The 20621-nt window shown below is 38.2% G+C and overlaps 2 protein-coding genes across 4 annotated transcripts; both read left to right on the forward strand.

The window, feature by feature from the left end:
• The first annotated feature begins 104 nt into the window (after positions 1 to 104).
• On the forward strand, positions 105 to 7205 carry LOC103148519 (mitochondrial uncoupling protein 2-like). The gene is made up of 6 exons (XM_007567329.2): positions 105 to 1741; positions 3332 to 3539; positions 4044 to 4247; positions 5365 to 5466; positions 5554 to 5734; positions 5803 to 7205. The coding sequence occupies exons 1-6, from the start codon at positions 1616 to 1618 to the stop codon at positions 5924 to 5926; spliced, it is 945 nt and encodes a 314-aa protein (XP_007567391.1). The 5' UTR covers positions 105 to 1615; the 3' UTR covers positions 5927 to 7205.
• Positions 7206 to 8635: 1430 nt separating this feature from the next.
• On the forward strand, positions 8636 to 19028 carry camkk1b (calcium/calmodulin-dependent protein kinase kinase 1, alpha b). Of its 3 annotated transcripts, none has more exons than XM_007567330.2 (17): positions 8640 to 8823; positions 9852 to 10178; positions 10263 to 10310; positions 10389 to 10442; positions 10524 to 10575; positions 11249 to 11382; positions 11551 to 11587; positions 11676 to 11697; positions 11801 to 11889; positions 12684 to 12883; positions 12962 to 13015; positions 13105 to 13178; positions 14122 to 14209; positions 14327 to 14455; positions 16223 to 16326; positions 18404 to 18448; positions 18762 to 19028. In XM_007567330.2, exons 2-17 carry the CDS (start codon positions 9924 to 9926, stop codon positions 18841 to 18843), a joined length of 1467 nt encoding a protein of 488 aa, XP_007567392.1. In that variant the 5' UTR covers positions 8640 to 8823; positions 9852 to 9923; the 3' UTR covers positions 18844 to 19028. The 3 variants fall into 3 exon arrangements, with proteins under 3 accessions (XP_016534789.1, XP_007567392.1, XP_016534790.1); XM_016679304.1 differs by having other exon boundaries at positions 8711 to 8823; positions 9857 to 10178; XM_016679303.1 differs by lacking the exon at positions 18404 to 18448 and having other exon boundaries at positions 8636 to 8823.
• The last annotated feature ends 1593 nt before the right edge of the window (positions 19029 to 20621 follow it).

A 20621-nucleotide genomic window follows, 5' to 3' on the forward strand; every position in this document is an offset into this window, starting at 1 on the left:
ACCAGGCATGTTGTGCCATCTTATTAGCATCATCAACTATGTTACCTTCATTTGTTGTAAAATTGCTCTACATATCAAATATGACTTGAAAGAAATGGGTCTCTTTAATTGAACGCCTTGAAATTGGGCCTCTCTCTCTTTAAGAAACTCCTGCTCTTTCTGAAACTCTGCCTTCAGAAAGCCATCATAACATTGCTCCTTTTAACGCTTTTTCCAGCTACGAGAATTAGCTCGTATATTGACTGAAGCAGCTGTGCCATTCCACCAGGTGTTTGCTAATTTCTGCTGGTTAGTCTGAAGGAGGAGATTGGAGGTGTCAGGTGAGGGCTGCTCTGTGAGGCGGAAGCTCCGAAGAGGAGCTGCGTACTCGAAGGCGGAGCTAGATCCAACCAGACATTTAGCACAGCTGAATGGTTGCTATGGGAGACTAAAGAATTTCTCAAACATTTATGAAAAAAACAAGGCAAAACTCCAGGTATGTTTTTGATGGGGTAATAACATTAAAGCATGATGTAAAGATCAAAAAAGTCAATTTTACATCATACTTTAAATATAGAAAAATGTTAAATAATTCCTTTTCACAAAACCACCTTTAGTACCTTGACATATTGTTTCACCTCCACTCCAAATGCTTCGTACGACACAAGTTTGCCGGTAGAGCAGCACTGGTCTTCTCCTTACATTCCTCTTGGCACAATTTCTTTACATGGTTCAGATCTCGATCATCTTCAATGCTCATATGCATAGTTCTCTTCAGCTCTTGTCACATATCTGTTACCAGATTTAGAGGGCTGATATCAAGGGAAAATGTTTTTTTTTTTTCTTTTTGTGGACTTTCAAAGAGAACCACAGCACTCCAGAACTGTGGACTACCCAACGGTGGTCTTAAAAACTCACCCACATATTTTTTAAAAAATTCAGGGTTGTTTTTTTCCTCTCTACCTCTGAAAAAAATTGATTTAATTAAAGGTTTGATTTTTCAATATCTTCTAGAGTGAAGTTATGCAACCATAGTTGCCATAACCTCAGTAATTAGTCATAATAAATTAATTTTTAGCTTCTGTAATTATTGCAATTAAAATTGAGTTCATATTGAGCTGATACTCCAACCTGCGACAAAACATTTCTGGTTTAAACCAGCGTGTCACCAGTCAGACCAGCTGTCAAACCTTTGCGTCATCAAGCAGGTGAGTTGGGTGTTAAAAACACGCCCGCCGGCAGCCAGACGGTTGCTATTTTGTTCAGGCGTGTTCTGCACACTGTGTTCATTTTGTTTGTTTTTCTTTTTCTTCCTTTTTTTTCTGGAGAGGCAGTGCAACAGTCTCAGAAAAATCAGTTAACACCGTCCCATCAGGTTCTTATGCCAGGGCATCTGATTTTATCTGTTTTTCCTGCTTTCAGTTCTAAGTCACAACAAGTAATGGCACAAGAAGAGAACTCTACTTTAATAAGACACATTCTGTTTATTACCTGGAACATGATTGTTTGCTTCAATTTGTTATCGGTCATAAACTCCTGAAAGGATCCGGTGTTAACTTCAGATTTTGGGATGACTGAAAGCTTTGGATTGATTTTTGCTCTTTAAAGACTGCGTTGATCCTTTACCGTTTTGAACATGGCAGGAGGATCAGCAGCTGACTTGGCACCTACAGCTGCTGTCAAGATTTTTTCAGCTGGAACAGCTGGCTGCGTGGCTGACCTGGTCACCTTCCCGTTGGACACCGCCAAAGTACGACTGCAGGTAACAAAAAGCATCGCAACCAGGACATGTGGAACGGGTTTTACTGTTTCAAAAACATTATTTACTGCTACGCTCCTACACAGACTTGTAACTCTCCATAATTATCAGTACAAGCCGAAGTGACTTAAAGTCATTCATTATCTTTAACTTTTTATCCTTAAATTTGATCGGATTCAGGATAATAATAACAATAAGGTACTAAAAGATGAAAGTCCTTGGAAGAGTTTGCAGATTTGGATTTGATGGTTGTGGTGTATTTCAAAAGGCGTAGTTTGCCTCAGCATTTGTTTGAAACAAATCAAGTGCAATAGTTTTGGAGAAAGCATCTATTTAATGGTCTTCATGCAAGATTTCATCAGCTTGTCACTTTAAAGTTAAATACAAGGATTTGTAAAAGATGCTGTTTTATTCGTAATCTTTAAGAATTTTCCTTTAGCAAGACAAGTTACAGATGAAACTAGAATTCTGTCTAATTCTAGACAGAATTCTGGTTTATTGTGCATTGTTAATGCACAATTAACAATGTGCATTAATAATGCACATTGTTGATTAATGTGCATTGTTCTTACCAAATAAATTGAATTCAACTTTTTCAGTCATTATTATCCACTTCATGTCATCTCATCTTATAAAATAATCCCAGACCAACAGTTTTCTGAATCTTGTTTGGTGTTATTTTCTATGGGTTAATTGACATAAAATTAACTTTTTCCCTTTTTTTAGGCTTTAAGATGTTTGTTTTTTCTTTTGCTCCAACCTTTCAACTGTTGCTTTCACACGAATGAAAAAAACTTCTTTAAAGAATTATTTTCCCCTTTTTTTTTTTAAGAAAAACTCAGTTTCTTTTGTTCATCAAATAAAAACTGATAAGTGTGGTGCGTTTATATTCCAATCTCGTTACCTTGCTTGGACCAAACCTACCAAGACAATACTGCTGATTTAAGCTGACAGGCTGGGAACAGAGAACAGCAGCCAAGAGGCCTCTTATAATTAGTTGGGATTATCTGTGTACAGGAGGACTATTAGTAGAGTATGTTACAAATCTGGTCTTTAGGTTGGGCTGGAGAAGAAACAATAGTCAGAGTGAAACAGGGTGGTGGCAGAATCATCCTGTGGGGATGCTGATAAAAGACCAAACTGCTGGAACCTTTAAAAGCCTTCAAGCTAAAGCAGGATGACACTAAACATATAGATTGAACTAAGGTGAACTAATTTACATCAAAGCATGTAAATGGCTTAGAATGGCTTAGTCAAATCCCCATATCTAAATCCAATTGAGAATCATTGTCAAGCATTGAAAACCTTTAGTTCATAAATGCTTGCCATTCAATCTGACTGAAATGAGATATTTTGCAATAAATTGTTTCTTTTGTCAAAATGTCTGAAAACCATAAATGATCTCATTCTGTATGTAGGTTTTCACATAAAATCTCTTTAAAATACTTAGACATTTGTGGTTCTTAACGTGACAAAATGCTGAAAAACACACTGAATATTGACACGTCTAAAAGCATTCTAAGTATAAATCTCTTACTCTCAACAGTTTTTTTTTTATTCATTTATTTTTTTTTACCTGTAATATTTATCCAGGTCCAAGGAGAATCGAAGGACCTCCCTAAAGGCCAGAAGGCGACGTACAGAGGTGTATTTGGCACCATCATCACCATTGTGAGGGCCGAGGGGCCAAGGAATCTGTACAATGGGCTCCTGGCGGGGCTGCACCGTCAGATGTGCTTTGCCTCCGTCCGGATTGGTCTGTACGACACCATGAAGCAGCTATACGCCCAGGGAGCAGAGAGTATGTGCATTCTGACCAACACCACATGCCTGGGGAACCTTCAACAAGCTTCAGCCACGAACACTTTGAAATAACAGTCAAGGTTTTGGATTAAGTGTAGTAGTGTTAGGCTTTCAGTGTTGCACTTTCATGGTATAATTAGAAACAAGTCAGAATTACCTTAGCTTGTTGATGCAATAGCTGCACCAAGGAAAGACCTATCTAACATGTTGAATCTTTTGAAAATCCTGAAAAGCTGTACAGTACAATCAGTGTTTCTCTTGTTGGTGTCCAACAAACTGGTTTATGCTCAATAAAAACCACAGCATGAGTTCGACTGGCAGGCCAAGAAGAGCCAGTAAGACTGGCTCTGTGTGCCTGAACTGTCAAGTCTGGAAAGAGGAATTCATGATGTTACATGTAGACAGTAAAACTTTGACAGCAGATTTCATGGCCAACCCTACAATGACTTGTTTCTGTAAAGTTGCCTGTAGTCGCTAGTTGTCACAAACTGCTGTGTGACAGATCCTGGACTCGGGACCCGACTGCTGGCAGGCTCCACCACCGGAGCGATGGCGGTGGCTTTTGCTCAGCCCACCGATGTTGTAAAGGTCAGATTCCAGGCGCAGGCCCACCAGCCAGAGAACGGCTCTGTCAAGAGGTACAGCAGCACCACCGATGCCTACAGGACCATCGCCAGGGTGGAGGGCCTCAGAGGGCTCTGGAAAGGTATTTTCAAAGTCAAGATCTGTGCATATATACCAAACAGATGTTTCGTTTTTTATCTTAAATTCAAAAAGCATATATTTTTGAACAGTTTTAGCTTAATTACTGCTTTAATTTCTTTCAGCAAATGGACTTATTTTGAAAAATAGTTAATGATTATTTTGATAACCAATTTATCATAATTACTATTAATGGTTTCAGTTCTATCCACAACACTTTGAATTTGTCAGAGCACTCCTCCTCCCCCATTCTACTGGGATGTATTTCAAGAACAGGTTAAGCTTTGAACCCTCACTGGGTGCTAGACCTAAAACAACATGCACTGATCATTATGCTTTATCTATTTACACAATGCATAGATTGTGCATTTCAACTTTCTCAAAACGGTGGGAAAACTCTCCTTCTATGTCATGCATGTTTAAAGGCAGTATTATGTGTTTTCCAGGAAACATAGCACCATTTTATAGCACAATCCAGTAACTATGTTACCTTCAGTTGTTATAAAAACACTATATATATAAAAAATATGACTTAAATGAAAGTTTAGTTTGTAATTTAACACCTTGAAATTGGACCTCTGTCTCTTTAAAAACCTCTGCTCTTTCTGAAACTCTGCCTTCACTGAGTTATCACAGCATGGCTACTACCAGCGTTGCTCTGAGAAGTAGCTCTCATGAATCAAAAGAGATACTTTATAAGCTACTATCATAAGTTATGATGAGCTTAGCAGACTCATAGTTTGCTAATTGCTGCTAGCTAGTCTGAAGGAGCTGCATCTTGAAGGGTGCTCTAGGTCCACTGAAACATTTCGCACAGTTGCCATGACAGATTAAAGGATTTCTCATAACATGCATGAAAGAATCAGAGCAACATTCCACTTATGTTTTTGATGAGGGGAAACATTAGAACATGATGTAAATACTGCCCCTTTAACAGCAATGTGCCATGATGTACCTGGCAAAGACCCTCCAGGTTCTTGATGACGATGTTTTGAAGTCATCTTAGCTGCTGTTTCTTTGGCCTGATTCACACAAACTCATGCTGGTCTGCTGTTGGGTCTCTATTATTGTTTTTCTAGCTTATTTGTAATTTCTGACGGTATAACGTTTGTTTTTTTCAGGCTGTCTGCTGAACATAGCTCGTAATGCCATTGTGAACTGCTCCGAGCTGGTGACTTATAACATTATTAAAGAGCAGATCCTGAAGAACAAACTGATGACAGGTAGGGTCTCCCCACACCCACACATGTTGATCCCTCTCCGGTCTTTGTGGTCTTTAGCAAAGCGTTCTCTGCGTTTTTGTCCTGCAGACAACATGCCGTGTCACTTCACTGCCGCGTTCGCCGCAGGTTTCTGCACCACCGTGGTGGCCTCTCCGGTGGACGTGGTGAAAACCCGCTTCATGAACTCCGTGCCTAGGCAGTATGGCGGCGGCGCCAACTGCGCTCTGACCATGCTGTTTAAAGAGGGGCCCTCGGCTTTTTACAAGGGGTGGGTGTCGTCGTTGAAAACCACGACACCCAGTCCAGCGGCTGATTTATCTCAATCTTTCCTTGCAGCTTCATGCCGTCGTTCCTTCGCCTGGGGTCCTGGAACATAGTGATGTTTGTCAGCTATGAGCAGATTCAGAGGGCCGTGGTAAGACTTCAGCGGTCCCGGGAGTCTCGCTTCAGAACAGTTTGACTGAACGAAGCTGTGCAGCTGGATCTGCAGCAGCGCTGAGAGTGAACGGCCAATCTGAACCTTGTACCTCACCAGAGTGGGCAAGCTGCAGGTTTGATTGATGATTACTATTTTAGGTAATAATCAGAAACAGTCGTTTGTTTTTCAAATGAGATTTGTCATTTTGGAGAAACTCTGACTCTAAGAAACTTATTCTCATTTTGGTCCCAAATCAAGACCATGAATGTCCTCACGGCCGGTTGTGCCAGAATGTATTGATAAAACCCATTTACAAACTTTTCAAATATCAATAAATGTCAGTGTCAATATGTGTCTTAAAGTTAAATAATGATTTTTTTTTTTTCATGTTGATCTCCCTCGGTAGGATTTCATAATTAGGCCCGAGCAGCTAAGCGCTGCGAAGGCCTATTGTCATTGTTTTTGTAATTTTTCGCCAGCAAATTCACAGATTTGATGGTGCTGCTTTAGAAATATTTGTAAATAATTTAGTAATATTGGTGCTTATGTATGACTTCAAATGTGACTCTTCATTACTTGCCATATCGATTATGAACTGTCACTTGACATCAAGTAAGGCTGAGGCAACTGTGTCATAAAAGTAAGAAATGCTGCCACCTTCAGGTAGCAGTGGCTTCAATCCAATGTTTTTGACTATTTATGTAGAAAATTTGCAATAAAACTCAGAGTTTTCCTTTAGCCCAAAAAAATGTGGTGATCTGTTGATTGGACATGGATTTCTGTGATCACTGAATTATGAAAAACTGGAAGAAATGATTGATGTTCTTTGGAATCTAACGTCTGGACGGCCAAATAATAATCTTAGTAAAAAAGAATAAAGAATTGAGTATCTTAAGCCGGAATTTTAAAATATTAAAGTAAGCATGTTAGCCCAGTTAAAATCTTTCTGAATCAATTTTTTCTGATTCTAAAATGACACAGACATGGAATATTTCAAAGAGTATATTTACTTCTTCAAGCTGAACAGGATAACAACGGGTTCTGATGTTAAGTGCATTTTTCACATTTTGTACCTCAGACCTCATGAAGAATTCAGCAAGAGGAAGTTCTTTTAAAAAAACTAAATTGTACATTATGTACATAAGAAAAAGAAGTTTAAAATTGCAATTTGCTGCTTGATGTTGATCCTTTTTTTGCTAAAGAAACTGTTTCAAACTGTTTTTGAAAATGCAAAAATAAACAAGACTAAAGATATGTGTTGGTCGTTTTCTCTGGCTGTATAGAAAGTAATAGAGCACTGTTGCTATGCACTCCTATATATAGCGAGACACAGTTATATTTAATAAATTGGAATATACATTCTGTTGAGTTTATCAGATTAAACATATCATTTGAAATTAACCTCTAATCAGATATTAAACATAAATTTTATTAATCTCTTTCATAATTAACAGAGTTAAAGGCTAGAAAACATCTGTCTGGTGTAATAAATCTATATAATGTGAAATGAACTTTTCCATAATATCCTAATTTACTGAATCTGACTGCTATGCCTGAAACGTTGCTCCTTTAACTTTGAAAAACTGTGCTGATATGTTTTATTTGACTCCAGGCCTTTTCCCTCTGTTTTTAATATTTCTTATTTTTACAGCTGGGCCAGACGGTTTTAGACCTCATGTTTTATCCTGAAGCAGGGAAACGACCCACATTTCTTTAATGTGACACTGAAAACATCCTCTAATTTGTGGAGTGATCCTACGATAGAATGGTAATAAGTTGACCCTATTTTCAACATTTGAGGGGCTTATCGGGGAAACAGCACTGCAGACAGACATGCAGAATTAAAAGAAGGGTTTGGGGTTTTCCAACACAATAAAACACAATTTTAAAACATGTAAGCATTGTAAAATAAGAAGAAAAAAGACCATGGCTTGTCCCAAAACTTGCATAGTTTTGCTGTGAATGATTTTTCTAAGGTCATTCAGATTTTACGACGTCACTGCAACTTTGCACCTTCATATTTTAGTTTTTGAGAAAGACAAATAACTTTTTAACTAGTTTTGAACTGAACCCAACCAAGAGAAATGTGCAAAATCATTTTTCCTTTGAGACAAAAGCACAGACAAAAGGCAAGAACTGATCTACAGGATAAAGATTCAACATAATGAGCCTGGTGGATATTCACCTTACAGTCCTGGTGCAAAATAGTTCAACAATAAAGCTATTCGCCAGTATAACTAAGCAGAGCCCAAACTATTAGAGCTTAAACTAGTCTACTGGAGGTGATTTTAAACCAACATGGAGCGTTATTGTGAAGTGAAAGAAAAATAATACCAGTTTTAGTGTGTTTGTAAAAGGAAAATACAAATCTGAAATGTGTGGTGTGTATTTTTATTGTTCAGTGGACCAGCGGGATCAGCAAAATGCAAAAAGCGACAACTCAACCACAAGCCACAAAATCCAAATAGAAGCTGCAGTGTGTGGAATTTAGGCACAATCATCATGTAACATGTTGTTTAAAGAAAAACTAATTTCCTTAACATTTCATATGCTAAAAATGTAATAGTGAACTAAATTACATAAAGGACCTTGCTTTTATCCAGTTTCATGCAGTTAATGCAGTATAATGTAAGACAAAACTAAACGATAATTAAATGGTACTCCTGTCTGTTATTTAACTGTCTGTTAATGTGAAGCGGCACATTTTGCCAGTGTTGTGTTTTTGTGCTGCTGTCCGTCATGTAAACACAAGCAATCGTCCTGCTGTCCTGGGAACAACTCTGCTTCATCTATATGTAGCCTGAGTTAATCCCTAAGACGTGCACTGCTGATGTCCCTGACCGCTCAGCAGTGAACGTCCTGCAGAACGAGAGGAGCTTCAGCCCCCGTCAACATGCAGATTCACAGAAACAGCCCTGGAGACAGGACGCCTCCAGTCTGTGAGTACATCCCTCATCTCACAATTATCCTGGCTGAAGTTTCTGATATTTCAGAGACATTCAGGCTTTTGTTTTATCCAGTGTTTGCAAAAACATTGTTAGAAATACTTTTAACGTCTCTTTTTTATAACTTTATACGCAGCATCAGACAGCATTTTTAAATGTTGTGTGTGTGCATGTGTGTGAGTCCAGTGCTTGTGTAAATATTGTGAAGTTACAAGCCTGTTAAAGCTTCCCGCTAAGTTACATAAGAGGCTTTTCAGTTCTCTGTACTGTATTTTAGGTAGCAATGAGTCTCGTTCATAGGAAGCTGATTGTTTTCTACTAGCAGCCTAATGTCACAGGAAACTTCACTTTTTTATGTGTCCATTGGTAATTGTTCAGCTTCCTTCTTATTTTTAGGCTGTGCAAATCAATGTGCCCCATTGGTGTTCAGAAAATAATCTGCATGATCTGCATTATTAGGCATGCTTCTGTTACATAAAGTCCAGATACATTATAGAAGCATGTTCTAAAAGAAAAAAGACCTGAACTCATCTGTCAGTAAATCAGATTCTTAGCTATGCTGCACAGAACAACTTTTTAAAAATGTTTTTGAAGTGAATTCATCAGATCTTGGAATTAAATGTTTAATTTCTGAGTAAAGACTTTTCACCAGCACTTTTAGAAATGGCGTTATAGTGTTGGGAAAGCTGACGCAAGCCTCATTTCATTGAGCTCAAAGTAATTTAAGGTCATTTATAGTTATATATATGGAAAAAATTAAGAGACCACTTTCTATAGGTATATGTTTGTTCTTCATTTCTTTTATTCTATGAACTATTGATGCATACACACACAGGTATATAATTTTTTATTTTCCATTAACCAAATTTATTTTTGTTATTTGAATTTGTGCAATTCTGTGATTAAAGGAGACATAGCTAGTCATGAGACTTTAGCACAAAAAATAAACATTTCCTGACCAATAAAAATAAAACCTGCTTCTATCCATCATTTTCTCATCCAGTTCTTCATGTTTCTCTCAGTGCAGTGATGCATCGTGTGCCCATCCCACTGAACCATTCAACCGTAAACAAGGCAGCATCGTCAGGGAAACCATGAGCTCCGACAGCGTCTTCCAACCGGAGGTGGAGTCGGACCCTCAGGGCGAGCTTGCCGACATGGTGGCGTCCATGAACACCACCGCCAACCAGCTGACCCCTCCTAACGGCTACAGGTCAGGAGCACCCAGGTCCACTGTGGGCCAAAGGGCCCGCCTCACAGACAGGAAGATGTCCCTTCAGGAGAGGGGGAGCCGCGTGGCCCGGCAGCCCACCATCGAGACCAAACGGGTTTCCATCACTGATGCCGACGTGAATAACCTCAGACAGTTCGTCTTAAGATTCACCTGAGCTCCTCGTTTCTGAGACTAAAACTTTCCCATTTCACCTCTACAGGACTGTCTCCAGCTCAACCAGTATAAACTGAAGAAAGAGATTGGAAAGGTGACCTACCAATGTGAAACCCAGTGTTTTAATTTCTGATTCTTGAATTATAAAGCTCTTTTTATTTGTTCCCTGCAGGGCTCTTATGGAGTGGTGAAACTAGCCTATAATGAAGACTCTGAACAGTACTATGTAAGCTGAAGCTTTAAACTGCTTGAGCCTTACTGTCGTTTAATGAAATCGTCATTAATCCCTTTTCTTTTCTTTGATTAGGCCATGAAGGTAGTGTCAAAGAAGAAGCTGATGAGGCTGTGTGGATTTTTGCGTGAGTAACGTCTCATTTTGATTGTTTCAGTCCTGTGTGGTTTACGGTTCCAGTGAAAGGTTTGCATTCACATAAAATCTTCACAAAATGTTGATTTGGTGTTTTTTGTTTTTTTTTAAAGAAGTTTGAAAGCAAGAACTAGATACACCAGTTTGAATTTACTGTGAATTTTCACTAATCTACAGATGAGGTTCAAATACATAATTGCAACCCAGTTAATAAGAGGAGGAATCTCTAAGACGTTTTATTACTGGCAAGTATTCCTCCCATTGTCTCCAAGAGAGATCTGTAACAGCACACACAGACCCTCTGTACAAAGTAAATGGTGTGGACCAAGTGGCAGGCGAGGAGAAACCCAGGTCCAGTCAAAGGCCTGCTGAAGGAAAGGTTTGCACACCAAGATTTGGCTGCATTGTCATAAAGTCTGCTTGTAGGAGTCAAGTAATCTTTTTAAACTTAAAAGCACTTTGATACGGGCTGTTTGCTGTCAAAGTTGCCGATGCATCACACAAAGTGGATGTATTGATGTAAGGTGGCTTCTTCTTTTGTTCTTAAAATTACCTAAAATCAACAGCAAGTTGGTTTAGATTTGTTCCAACAAGAAATTATGTACCAAGAAATAGCTCCTTAAATTGCCTTCATCCAGACCGGCGCTGTGTGTTTGTACTTCCAGGTCGCCCGCCTCCTCAGGGGTCAAACTCTCAGCAGGATCTGTTCCCCAAATTCATGCAGCCTCTGGAGAGAGCATACAGAGAGATTGCCATCCTCAAGAAGCTGGACCATCCAAACGTAGTTAAACTGGTAGAGGTGCGTCAGATATGACCATAACAACAAGCAGCAGAGCAACGCGTCCACGTACTTCAGCCAAAAACATTTAATGGACTCCTTTCAAGATCAGAAATAATATTTGTTTAAATAGCTTAAAAAAAATAAACCTAAACAAACACAAGGTAGCAGTGTTGATGTATCTTGCAGGTGCTTGATGACCCTGATGAAGATGGACTTCACATGGGTAGGGAATCATTCACCTTTTCTGCTGCAGCATGATAAAAGAAAACAAAGTTAATTGATCTTTAAATTCAAATTATTTTCTCTTTAAGCCTTCGAACTAATGAAAGAGGGGTATGTTTTACAAGTGTTATATCAAACATAACACTTTGATATGTTAGATGGCAGGAGTGGCAGTAAAATGTTTGTGTGTGGTTTTTGCTTCTTTGCCCCTCAGGCCGGTGATAGAGGTGCCCACAGACAACCCGTTAACCGAGGACCAGGCTCGCTTCTACTTCAGAGACGTCGTCCTGGGAATAGAGTACTGTGAGTACAGCACTGGACGTGTGAATAATCTGAATGTGATTTATGTCTTGGGAACAAAGTTGTTATTTATATCGGTTGTAAGAAACTTGAATCTCACAAAACAGCAACGTCACATACTTCAACAAAACTAGAATCCCATTGATGCAATCAAGAGCAGCCTGAACCCAAGTGAGGCTAGCGTGAGCTCAGCAAATAAAGGAGATGGAGAGACGCTGTCCAAGCAGCCTGAGCTTGATTTCACTGATACAGAACAGCCATGACCTCCAATGTCATGGCTGTTCTAGGAGATAGACTGATAAATTGGTGCCGGTTCTCTTCATTTTGGGAGTTCAGCAATCTGCCAATATTCACACTTGAAATCGATCCCTCTGATCTGATCTACCCCCGCACAGATCTGAACATCAACCACTGTCCCATTTTGCTTTACTGGTACTTAGTAAATTTGTCCTTATATTTAGTGACTTTTCAGACAGGTGATCGACCTGGTGGCTCCGGTCCATTGCAACCTGGCCCCAGAGCAGCTGTGGCTACAGTCCAGTATCTTGCCACCATCAGTGTGTTAATATCTGTGTGACTGGATGAATATAGTGTGAATTGCTTTGGAGTCCTCTGGATTAGATAGAGCTCTACACAAGTGCAGGCCATTTACCAAAATTTACATTTAGAATAAACTTGGATAAAAAAAAAATTCTCAAACGATCAATAACAATTCAGCCTTCTGCCTGTGTGTATTTGTGTGTATTTATGTGTATGCGTGTGCGTATGTGTTTGCGTGTGTGTGTGTGTGTGTGTAGTACACTACCATAAGATCATCCACCGAGACATCAAACCCTCCAACCTCCTGCTGGGGGACGACGGTCACATCAAGATCGCAGACTTCGGTGTCAGTAACGAGTTTGAGGGCCATGATGCCCTCCTGTCCAGCACTGCGGGGACGCCGGCCTTCATGGCCCCTGAGATGATGAGCGAGGTCCAGCAGAGCTTCAGTGGGAAGGTGAGCTGATCACCTGTGGATCACTGACAGGACGTGGTGTGAGGACCCGTCATAACAGTGGGCGTGTTTGTTCCACAGGCGTTAGACGTGTGGGCGATGGGGGTCACGCTGTACTGCTTTGTCTTCGGGGAGGTAATGTCGCCCGAAAGTCGCTTGTATGAACTGTTTTATCAGTTCATTTAAGCACATTTTTTATTTTTAACCTGTTTGTCTCGTTCCAGTGCCCATTTTATGATGAGTACATTTATTCTCTGCACAACAAGATCAAGAACAAACCTGTGGAGTTTCCAGAAACGTAAGAATGTCTGAATATTGACCCAAAGCTTCAAAACATTAACTTAAACTGTAGAGACTCTGAAACAGGAAGTCATGTTGATCTAAAGCACTTTTTATCTATATTTTGTTACAAGGACCAGTAATTTGCATCACGATGTTGACATTAAGGGAATAAAACACCTTATTCTTTATTCATGTTGTCATGGTTACATCTTATTTGATGCTGTTGAGCTTGACGTTGGATTCTGTCACTTTAGAGCTTTTTGTATATTTCAGGGAGTTCTGCTTTGTTGTTAACGCCTAATAATGGCTGAGCATCCTGTTTGAGAAACTGTCATAAAACAGAGCATCCTCAGTCAGAGACTTCTTCAGAACCACTGTAACACAGTCCGCTACAGGAAATCCTTCCTGTCCACAATCATACTTTCCATACCTTTGAAGAAAATTGTTTAATATGCTTTACAACAACATTTAATTTCACTCTGAGATTAATGAAGTATTTTTTAATTCACCTGAAATTACAAACCAGAATCTTTAGTGTCACACTCCTTATTCTCACTCAGGAACTTCTTCTACTTTTCAGTTTTGGAGTTGCTAATCACAAAGTTATGGTTTTCTGCATATGTCTGCTGTTGCAGATTTTATTGTGTATTTTTGCAAATAATCTGTCTGTTTAATACCCAAATACACGTGGTACATTTTTAAATTCAACTGCATATTTTTTACAATCAAGGGACACCATATTTCTTTCATAACTTTTATGTTGAAATTTTTCCAAGATTGTACAGCATGTTTTCCTTTGTACTGTTTTTATATATTGCATGTTTCTATCTTTGTGTGAATCTACTGGCTTTGATTGTTTGTCAATTTCCCTGTTGTGGGACAATGAAGGATGTTTCTGTTTCATTCTGTTCTGTTTTTGACATTTTGCTCTGACGTCTTTATTGATCTCTTACCAACAGCCCTTCAATAAGCAATGAGTTGAGGGATCTCATTGAAAGAATGCTGGATAAAAACCCTGCAACCAGAATCACCATCCCTGAAATAAAGGCAAGTATGCAAACATTAATTGCTGCGTCACCACACTGTGAACTTGTTTATTAAATTATTGCGTGTGGGTGTGTGTGTGTGTGTGCGTGGGTACGTGTGTGTGTGTGGCTGCTACAGCTCCATTCTTGGGTGTCGGAGAACGGCTCCAGTCCTCTCCCTCTGGAGGAGGAGCACTGCACGGCGGTGGAGGTCACCGATGAGGAGGTGCAGAACAGCGTGAAACTCATCCCCAGCCTGTCTGCTGTGGTGAGTCACACTGCGCCCGCTGGGAGGACCAGTCCCAGCTCACATATTCCAGTTTTAATATTTACTCTCCTATGATATTTATGGCAGAAAAAACAAAAATTTGGAATTTGGAAAACACTTTTCTGGTGTTTTCTCTGAATTTCCTGTAAAGTTTAATAATCATCTTGTTGATTGGCAAACATATTTATATCCTATAAACTTCCATCTATTTTGTTAGGATTTTCTTTTTGGGGTTTTTTTCCGACCGACCAATATAACATAATGGATAATTGTAATATGAAAGGAATATAAAGCATTTGTTTACAACATTTTTCAAAGTGTAGCATTCATATCTGTTTGGCTTTCTTTGCTCTGATACCCCTAAATCAAACTTAATTAATGAACAGACTCCACCTGGGTTAAAATGTAAGTATAAGTGAGTTATAGCACAATATCTCAAGTGTTAAGCACTTTATAATCAAATAGGTGGCAAAAGATGATCCAGTGAGATGAGATGAAACTAAAACTATTTGGCCTACATGCAAGGCTTAAAAAATGTTCATGTGAATGGTCCAGTCAAAGTTTCAGCTTAAATCCCCTCTCTTGCAGGTTGTGCAAATTTATGTTTGTCATAAAGTCAGAATGAACTCACACAATTTTTGCAAAGAAGGATGATTGATTAAAACATTCAATCTCTAGATGTTCAGGCAAACCTGAAGAGAATTTGGCATAAATCCTCAATGACTTGCATTGAACTTTGTGCTCAAATGTGACAAAATGTAAAAAAGTTCCAGAAATAGTTTTGCAATTCAGGATGTGCTTCCAATTTAACCCAGCAAATCTCAACTTATTTATGGCTGAAACGATTAATTGTGATGAATCGATTATTGAAATGATTGTCAACTACTCTAGTAATTGATTAATCGTTAACTTCAGAATACAGACTGAAAGAACAACACATTTAGAGCAGTAATTAAGATAAAACTGTACAATATATATATTGCATTTAAAGTGAAAAACCGTCTTTGTAAATATGTTCACCTGAACTCCTCAGGTTGTAGTTTTAGCTTCATTTGCTTCAAATTCTGTAAAAAAGATTTTCTATTAAGCAACTTCTGCTACCCAAGTATTAATTTGTCCATCAAAATTTCGTCAGATTAGGAGAATGGGCTGAGCTTCTCACATATTTTTGCTAAAAATAAATGTTTTATGCAAATGAATTCTTTACTACAAAGAAAGAAATGAAGAAATGCTATGTTATTGCCTTTTAGACAATAAAATGTTTATTTTCGTATTGAATAAACAAATTAAATGATTCTTCTATTTGTATTTTTATGTGTTTCTAATCTTGCATGAAATCAGGTTAAGTAGTCTGACTAATCGTCATAAAAATGGATCAAACAATTGATTAATGAATTAACTATTAGTTGCAGCTCTAAACTTATTATGTTGTTAATTGGTAATAAATTAGCAATCAATTTTCCTTCAACCAAACGTTTTTTTGTTTCTTATCTTCACACATCCATACTTTATAAACATACTTGTTAATCAGCAACAAAATCTTTTAACATGGTTCCCTTTACATGAGTGGATTTGTATTATTTGCATGTCAAGATAACAGAAATAGAAACTGTTTACTGGTTTGTCACTATCAGCTATCATCTCTAACTGTGTAAATTGTCAGATTACATGATTAAATCTGGCATTTTTCACAGTGTTTTTGCTGAGTGTGCTTCAGAAGGCGCTTTCACAGAGATCCACTGAGACTCTTTCTGATGTCCACTGCAGATTCTGGTGAAGTCCATGCTGAGGAAGCGCTCTTTCAGTAATCCCTTTGAGTGTCAGGGCAGACGGGCAGAGAGGTCCATGTCTGCCCCCGGAGGTCTTCTTACGTAAGTAGCCTACTCTGCAAATCCTGTCTGCTTCTCTCTGCCAGCTCTGCGATTAGGCCTCTAACGGAACAAAGCAGCGAGCAGATGCTTGGATTAAAAATAGATCACTTCTATACTTCACATGTAGTGTGGCTCACATATAGAACGCATACTGAGACTGTCACTCCAAAGAGCTCTTCATCATGTATTTGTGTGTGTGTGCGTGTGTGTACATTGAAACTTTCATTATGTGGCGATGAACTTGATGAAAGCCTCTGCAGCACTGAAACTGCCCTGCACACCCAGTAACATACGTAGCACTTAAAGAGGATTTTAATTTATTTCATTATAATTCTGTCAGTCAGTACAGAGTGATGCTTAAATATCAAGATGATTTCCTTCTGAGAGAGAATAAGTTGGTCTTTTCTTCCAGTTCTTCAGTAACATCCCATCTGAAGAAATACTTGATTTAACTAACAGGAGTACAACAGAAAAAAAGGAACTGTAAGATCGGGGTGGTTATAGTTAATGTTTTTTTTTATTTTTATTTTTTTTATTATGTTTTAAGTGTTTTATGTAGTATTTAAGAGTGCTGTGTGGGAGACAGAGATGACAAAGTCCCTTAGGGAAAATCCCAAAGAGAATAATAAAGCTTCTAGCTAACTAGCTAGAAGAAGCTAGTTTTAGCTAGCTAGTTACGTAGTAATGGCAGGTTTGACGCCCTTTTGCCTTCAGAACTGCCTTAATTCTTCACAGCATAGATTCAACAAGCGGTCAGAAACATTCCTCAGAGATTTTGGTTCATGTTGACATGATGACGTCAAACATTTACTGCAGATTTGTCAGCCGTTAGTCTCCCATTGTACTATAGATGCTCTGACTGAGTCTGGGTTACTGTGGAGACCAGAAGTCTGGGTCATGTTCGTGAAACCATTTTGGTGCATTCGCCAGCTAGAAGGAACCATTAGTACATGGATACAATGTGGCCAGAGAATCTCAGCAGATATTTAAAAGGTTCAGAGGTGGTAGTACCTAATTATATTTACTCAATGACATTACTTAATTAACTTTTTTGAAAACCTTCACTTTTAGGAGTAATTTACAGAAAGATAGTATGTGGTGCACATGATAATGTTTTTTAGAAAGTTAGCTTTTTACTTTTTCTTGAATACTTCATTTTGCTTTAGCTCTTACTTCAGTAAAACTTTCCAGATACAGTGAAATTAAGTTGACCAATGTCACTGAATGAAGAAAAGACAAAAAAATGCATCAAACAGACACAATTTAAGTGAAAGTGATACTTTTTATTTGTGCCTGCTGTGCCTTTTGCCACCAGAAGCACTTTATTCTTTATTAACATAAAGCGTATCTGCATTTCTAACTATATTAGTTTCATAAGTTTGATTTTTGTCTGAAAAAAAAAAAAGATTTAAAAGTGTTTCTTATGCCAGAATCTACTGTAATCGTGTTATTTATTTTTATATATTTTCCTTTAAGATTTTAAAATAACATAATTGGTACATAGGTGTAAACCTTTTGTCTGTCTGATGACATCATTTTTAAAACATAAATCAGATGTTTTGATCATGTAATAGTTGAGTTGCCTTTTTATGAAGTACATTTTTACTCTTGCTTGAGTAATTTCCTGGATGGTTACTTTTTTACTTTTAACGATGTAAAAATATGTTAAAGTACTTCAAGTGCACCCGGTGAAAAATAATAAAAAAAAGGTCTTCCCCAAAAGTTTCATTACCTCATTTCAACCTTAACGGTTAGTGTCATAAAGCTACAAATGAACGTTGCGCCCCTTTAACGTTTCTGCAGAGGCACAAACAGAAAACCAAGCACTGGTCATTTGTGAGAAGAAGCAAACTACAAAATGTTTACTTTCTTCTATCTCTAGCCTTTATTCTAACCTAAACTATAATCCGCTAGTTGCTAAACTTTAAACGTCACACATTAATCTCTCAACTAAAAAACACCAGTTTTTCTGGATGCCACCTTTTAAAATGCAGCAGGAAAACGACAGTTGAAGTTGACTGATGAAGGGTGTTGGGGTTTGAACTCTGGCTTATTATATCACGTCTCCTTCCTGCAGGGGACTTTTGGGCTTACTGGGGTCTTCGTCTCATCCGTCTTTGAGGTAAATTGTAAAAAAAATAAATAAAACAGCGTTTTAGGCTGAGCTTGATACGTAGCGCTTCAGACGTAGCTCAGCTCATCAGGTTTGTTTAGCTGTAAGAGGATTTAAATTGGACAGGACCAAACAAAAATCTCAAATCCTGTTGAGTGATTTCTGCTTCTTGTCTCCTCTTGGATGAAAACTGATGAGCTTTGCTGCAAAGCAGAGGTACTTTGTGACTTTCTTAGCATAGCGACGCCTCTTCCTCCTCACCCGCCTCATGTGCCGTCTCAATTAGGAAGGTTTAGGTTTAACAGATGTTCGTCTCCCACAGGAAAATCAGCAGAGAAGGCAGTAGAGAAGGAGAGCTGGAGGACTTGTACGAGGATGAATCCTTCATCGAGAGCAACGATTAAAGTGTCACGTTTAGATTAGTGCAGCAGGGAGGCAGCGGAAAAGATGAGTTTTTGCACCTTTCTTTTCTTTTTCCTTTTTCATTTCCCTGTACTTCCTCTCGTTCCGTTCTCGCTGTGCTCACCTGCAGACTGTTCTGTTCCACCTCTGTCCAGAAGATCTTGAGATTACATTAGTTTAAATAACACACTAGTTGTGATGTCATTCTGTCCACTGTGCTTGTCTGCTGTTTTTTCTGTTCCAGCTGGCTTGTATGTCACTTTTATTGATAGACTCGAAATGTATATATCATACAAAAAAAAGTATTTTTATGTTTTCCTACGGCATCTAAAAAAAAATAAAGTAAAAGTCATTATATTCAACCAAGGTTTGAATATTTGGTTGTGTGTAAATGCAGCAGCCACAACTGTAATGTTTAATATCGAACACTAGAAGGCAGCATTTTGTAACTTTTGTTATTTATGACCTATTTTTAATTTTGTATGTTTTCTTAAAGGTTTATAATATTTAACCTCACACAGAAATTAAAACTCACTTTTTTTCTAAAGCAAAACACACACACACACACACATATATATAAGTTCTGAGTTGTGAATGGAGAAGGGGGCGCCACCATTGCCTAAAACAGCAAGCATCTGCTATCCTGAAGTTCCTTAGAGCAAGAAATTCCAGGGTTTCCTGATAGAAAAATGCTAAATAATAATGAGATTATTTCCCCATGTAACTTCATAATTATCTTCAAATTGAAATTCAACAATCTGTTACAAGGAAAGCAAAGAAAAAGGTGACATTATTTAGCATAAAAGTTCACATCTGGAAGCAAAAGCTTTGTTGAAACACCTTTTGATTAAACTCCAGCAGTAAACCCTCCTGGGTACAAACCCAACCTCAATTATGGTTAATCTTGTTAAACAAAGTTCAGCTATCCTTGTAGGATTGTCTTGACATTTTTATATTTACATCCTTCATTTGCAGCCAGACTATGCAGAAAGATCTTTTTATTTCAAAAATGATCTCATTCTGCAAAGGTATCAGTCAGGAGAAGGACAGCTTCTTCACAAATTACAAAAAGCAAGGCAGAAACGTGTGAGAAATCTGTTAAGAAGGAGCAATGAAAATGGTGCAGGGATGGTTGCTGAGTACCGGGTCCAACTTGTGACATTGGTTTTCTATATTACATATTTTTGGACAAACAAATACATTTGAATATGCAAAACAAAGCTTTTCACTCCAAATAAAACGTATAGTTTTGTCTAGGATGACATGGTCTGACAGAACCAAGTAGGAAATTTTGGGCCACGATTTGACTGAAATATAACAGTGCATCTCCAACAGGAACACTATTATACCCAGAGTGAAACGTGGTGTTGGCAGCATCAGGCAGTTTAGAAAACTCAGAATGGAGGAGAGAGGGATTTAGCTTTTTTTGTTTTTATAGATAGTTCAAACCTAATTCCAAATCTGCCTCACCAGAAAACCAGTAAGGTTTTGGAAAGGCCAAGCAAGAGTCCAGAAAACCTCTTCAGGTGGGTTCACCTGAACAGCAATCTGAGAGATTTGGAGAGTTTTTGTAAAATAGAGTGAAATTAAATGTTTCCTGTGAATATTATACCAAAAGTCGGTTCAGCAAATAATTTCTTTAAGGGTGTGCACGTTTATTTAAACAAGTTATTGCAGCATTTCCTTCAAACAGATTTGTTTGCTTTTCATGTGAATTGTAAAACATTCACGTCACATTAAAAGCTTTAAAGTCATTTTAATTTATTTTAGGTTAGAAACA

The sequence above is a fragment of the Poecilia formosa genome, unplaced genomic scaffold (genome assembly GCF_000485575.1).
Source record: "Poecilia formosa unplaced genomic scaffold, Poecilia_formosa-5.1.2 Scaffold207, whole genome shotgun sequence".
NCBI classification, from domain to species: domain Eukaryota; kingdom Metazoa; phylum Chordata; class Actinopteri; order Cyprinodontiformes; family Poeciliidae; genus Poecilia; species Poecilia formosa.

What these genes read in the sequence shown, in the direction of transcription:
- LOC103148519 (XM_007567329.2), top strand. Translation starts at nt 1,616, where the DNA reads ATGGCAGGAGGATCAGCAGCTGACTTGGCACCTACAGCTGCTGTCAAG. An exon ending in GAAGAACAAACTGATGACAG is followed by an intron (nt 5,467 to 5,553) that starts GTAGGGTCTCCC and finishes TTTGTCCTGCAG; the next exon opens with ACAACATGCCGTGTCACTTC. An exon ending in CCCTCGGCTTTTTACAAGGG is followed by an intron (nt 5,735 to 5,802) that starts GTGGGTGTCGTC and finishes CTTTCCTTGCAG; the next exon opens with CTTCATGCCGTCGTTCCTTC.
- camkk1b (XM_007567330.2), top strand. Translation starts at nt 9,924, where the DNA reads ATGAGCTCCGACAGCGTCTTCCAACCGGAGGTGGAGTCGGACCCTCAG. An exon ending in CGTCCTGGGAATAGAGTACT is followed by an intron (nt 11,890 to 12,683) that starts GTGAGTACAGCA and finishes GTGTGTGTGTAG; the next exon opens with TACACTACCATAAGATCATC. An exon ending in TCGTCTCATCCGTCTTTGAG is followed by an intron (nt 18,449 to 18,761) that starts GTAAATTGTAAA and finishes CGTCTCCCACAG; the next exon opens with GAAAATCAGCAGAGAAGGCA.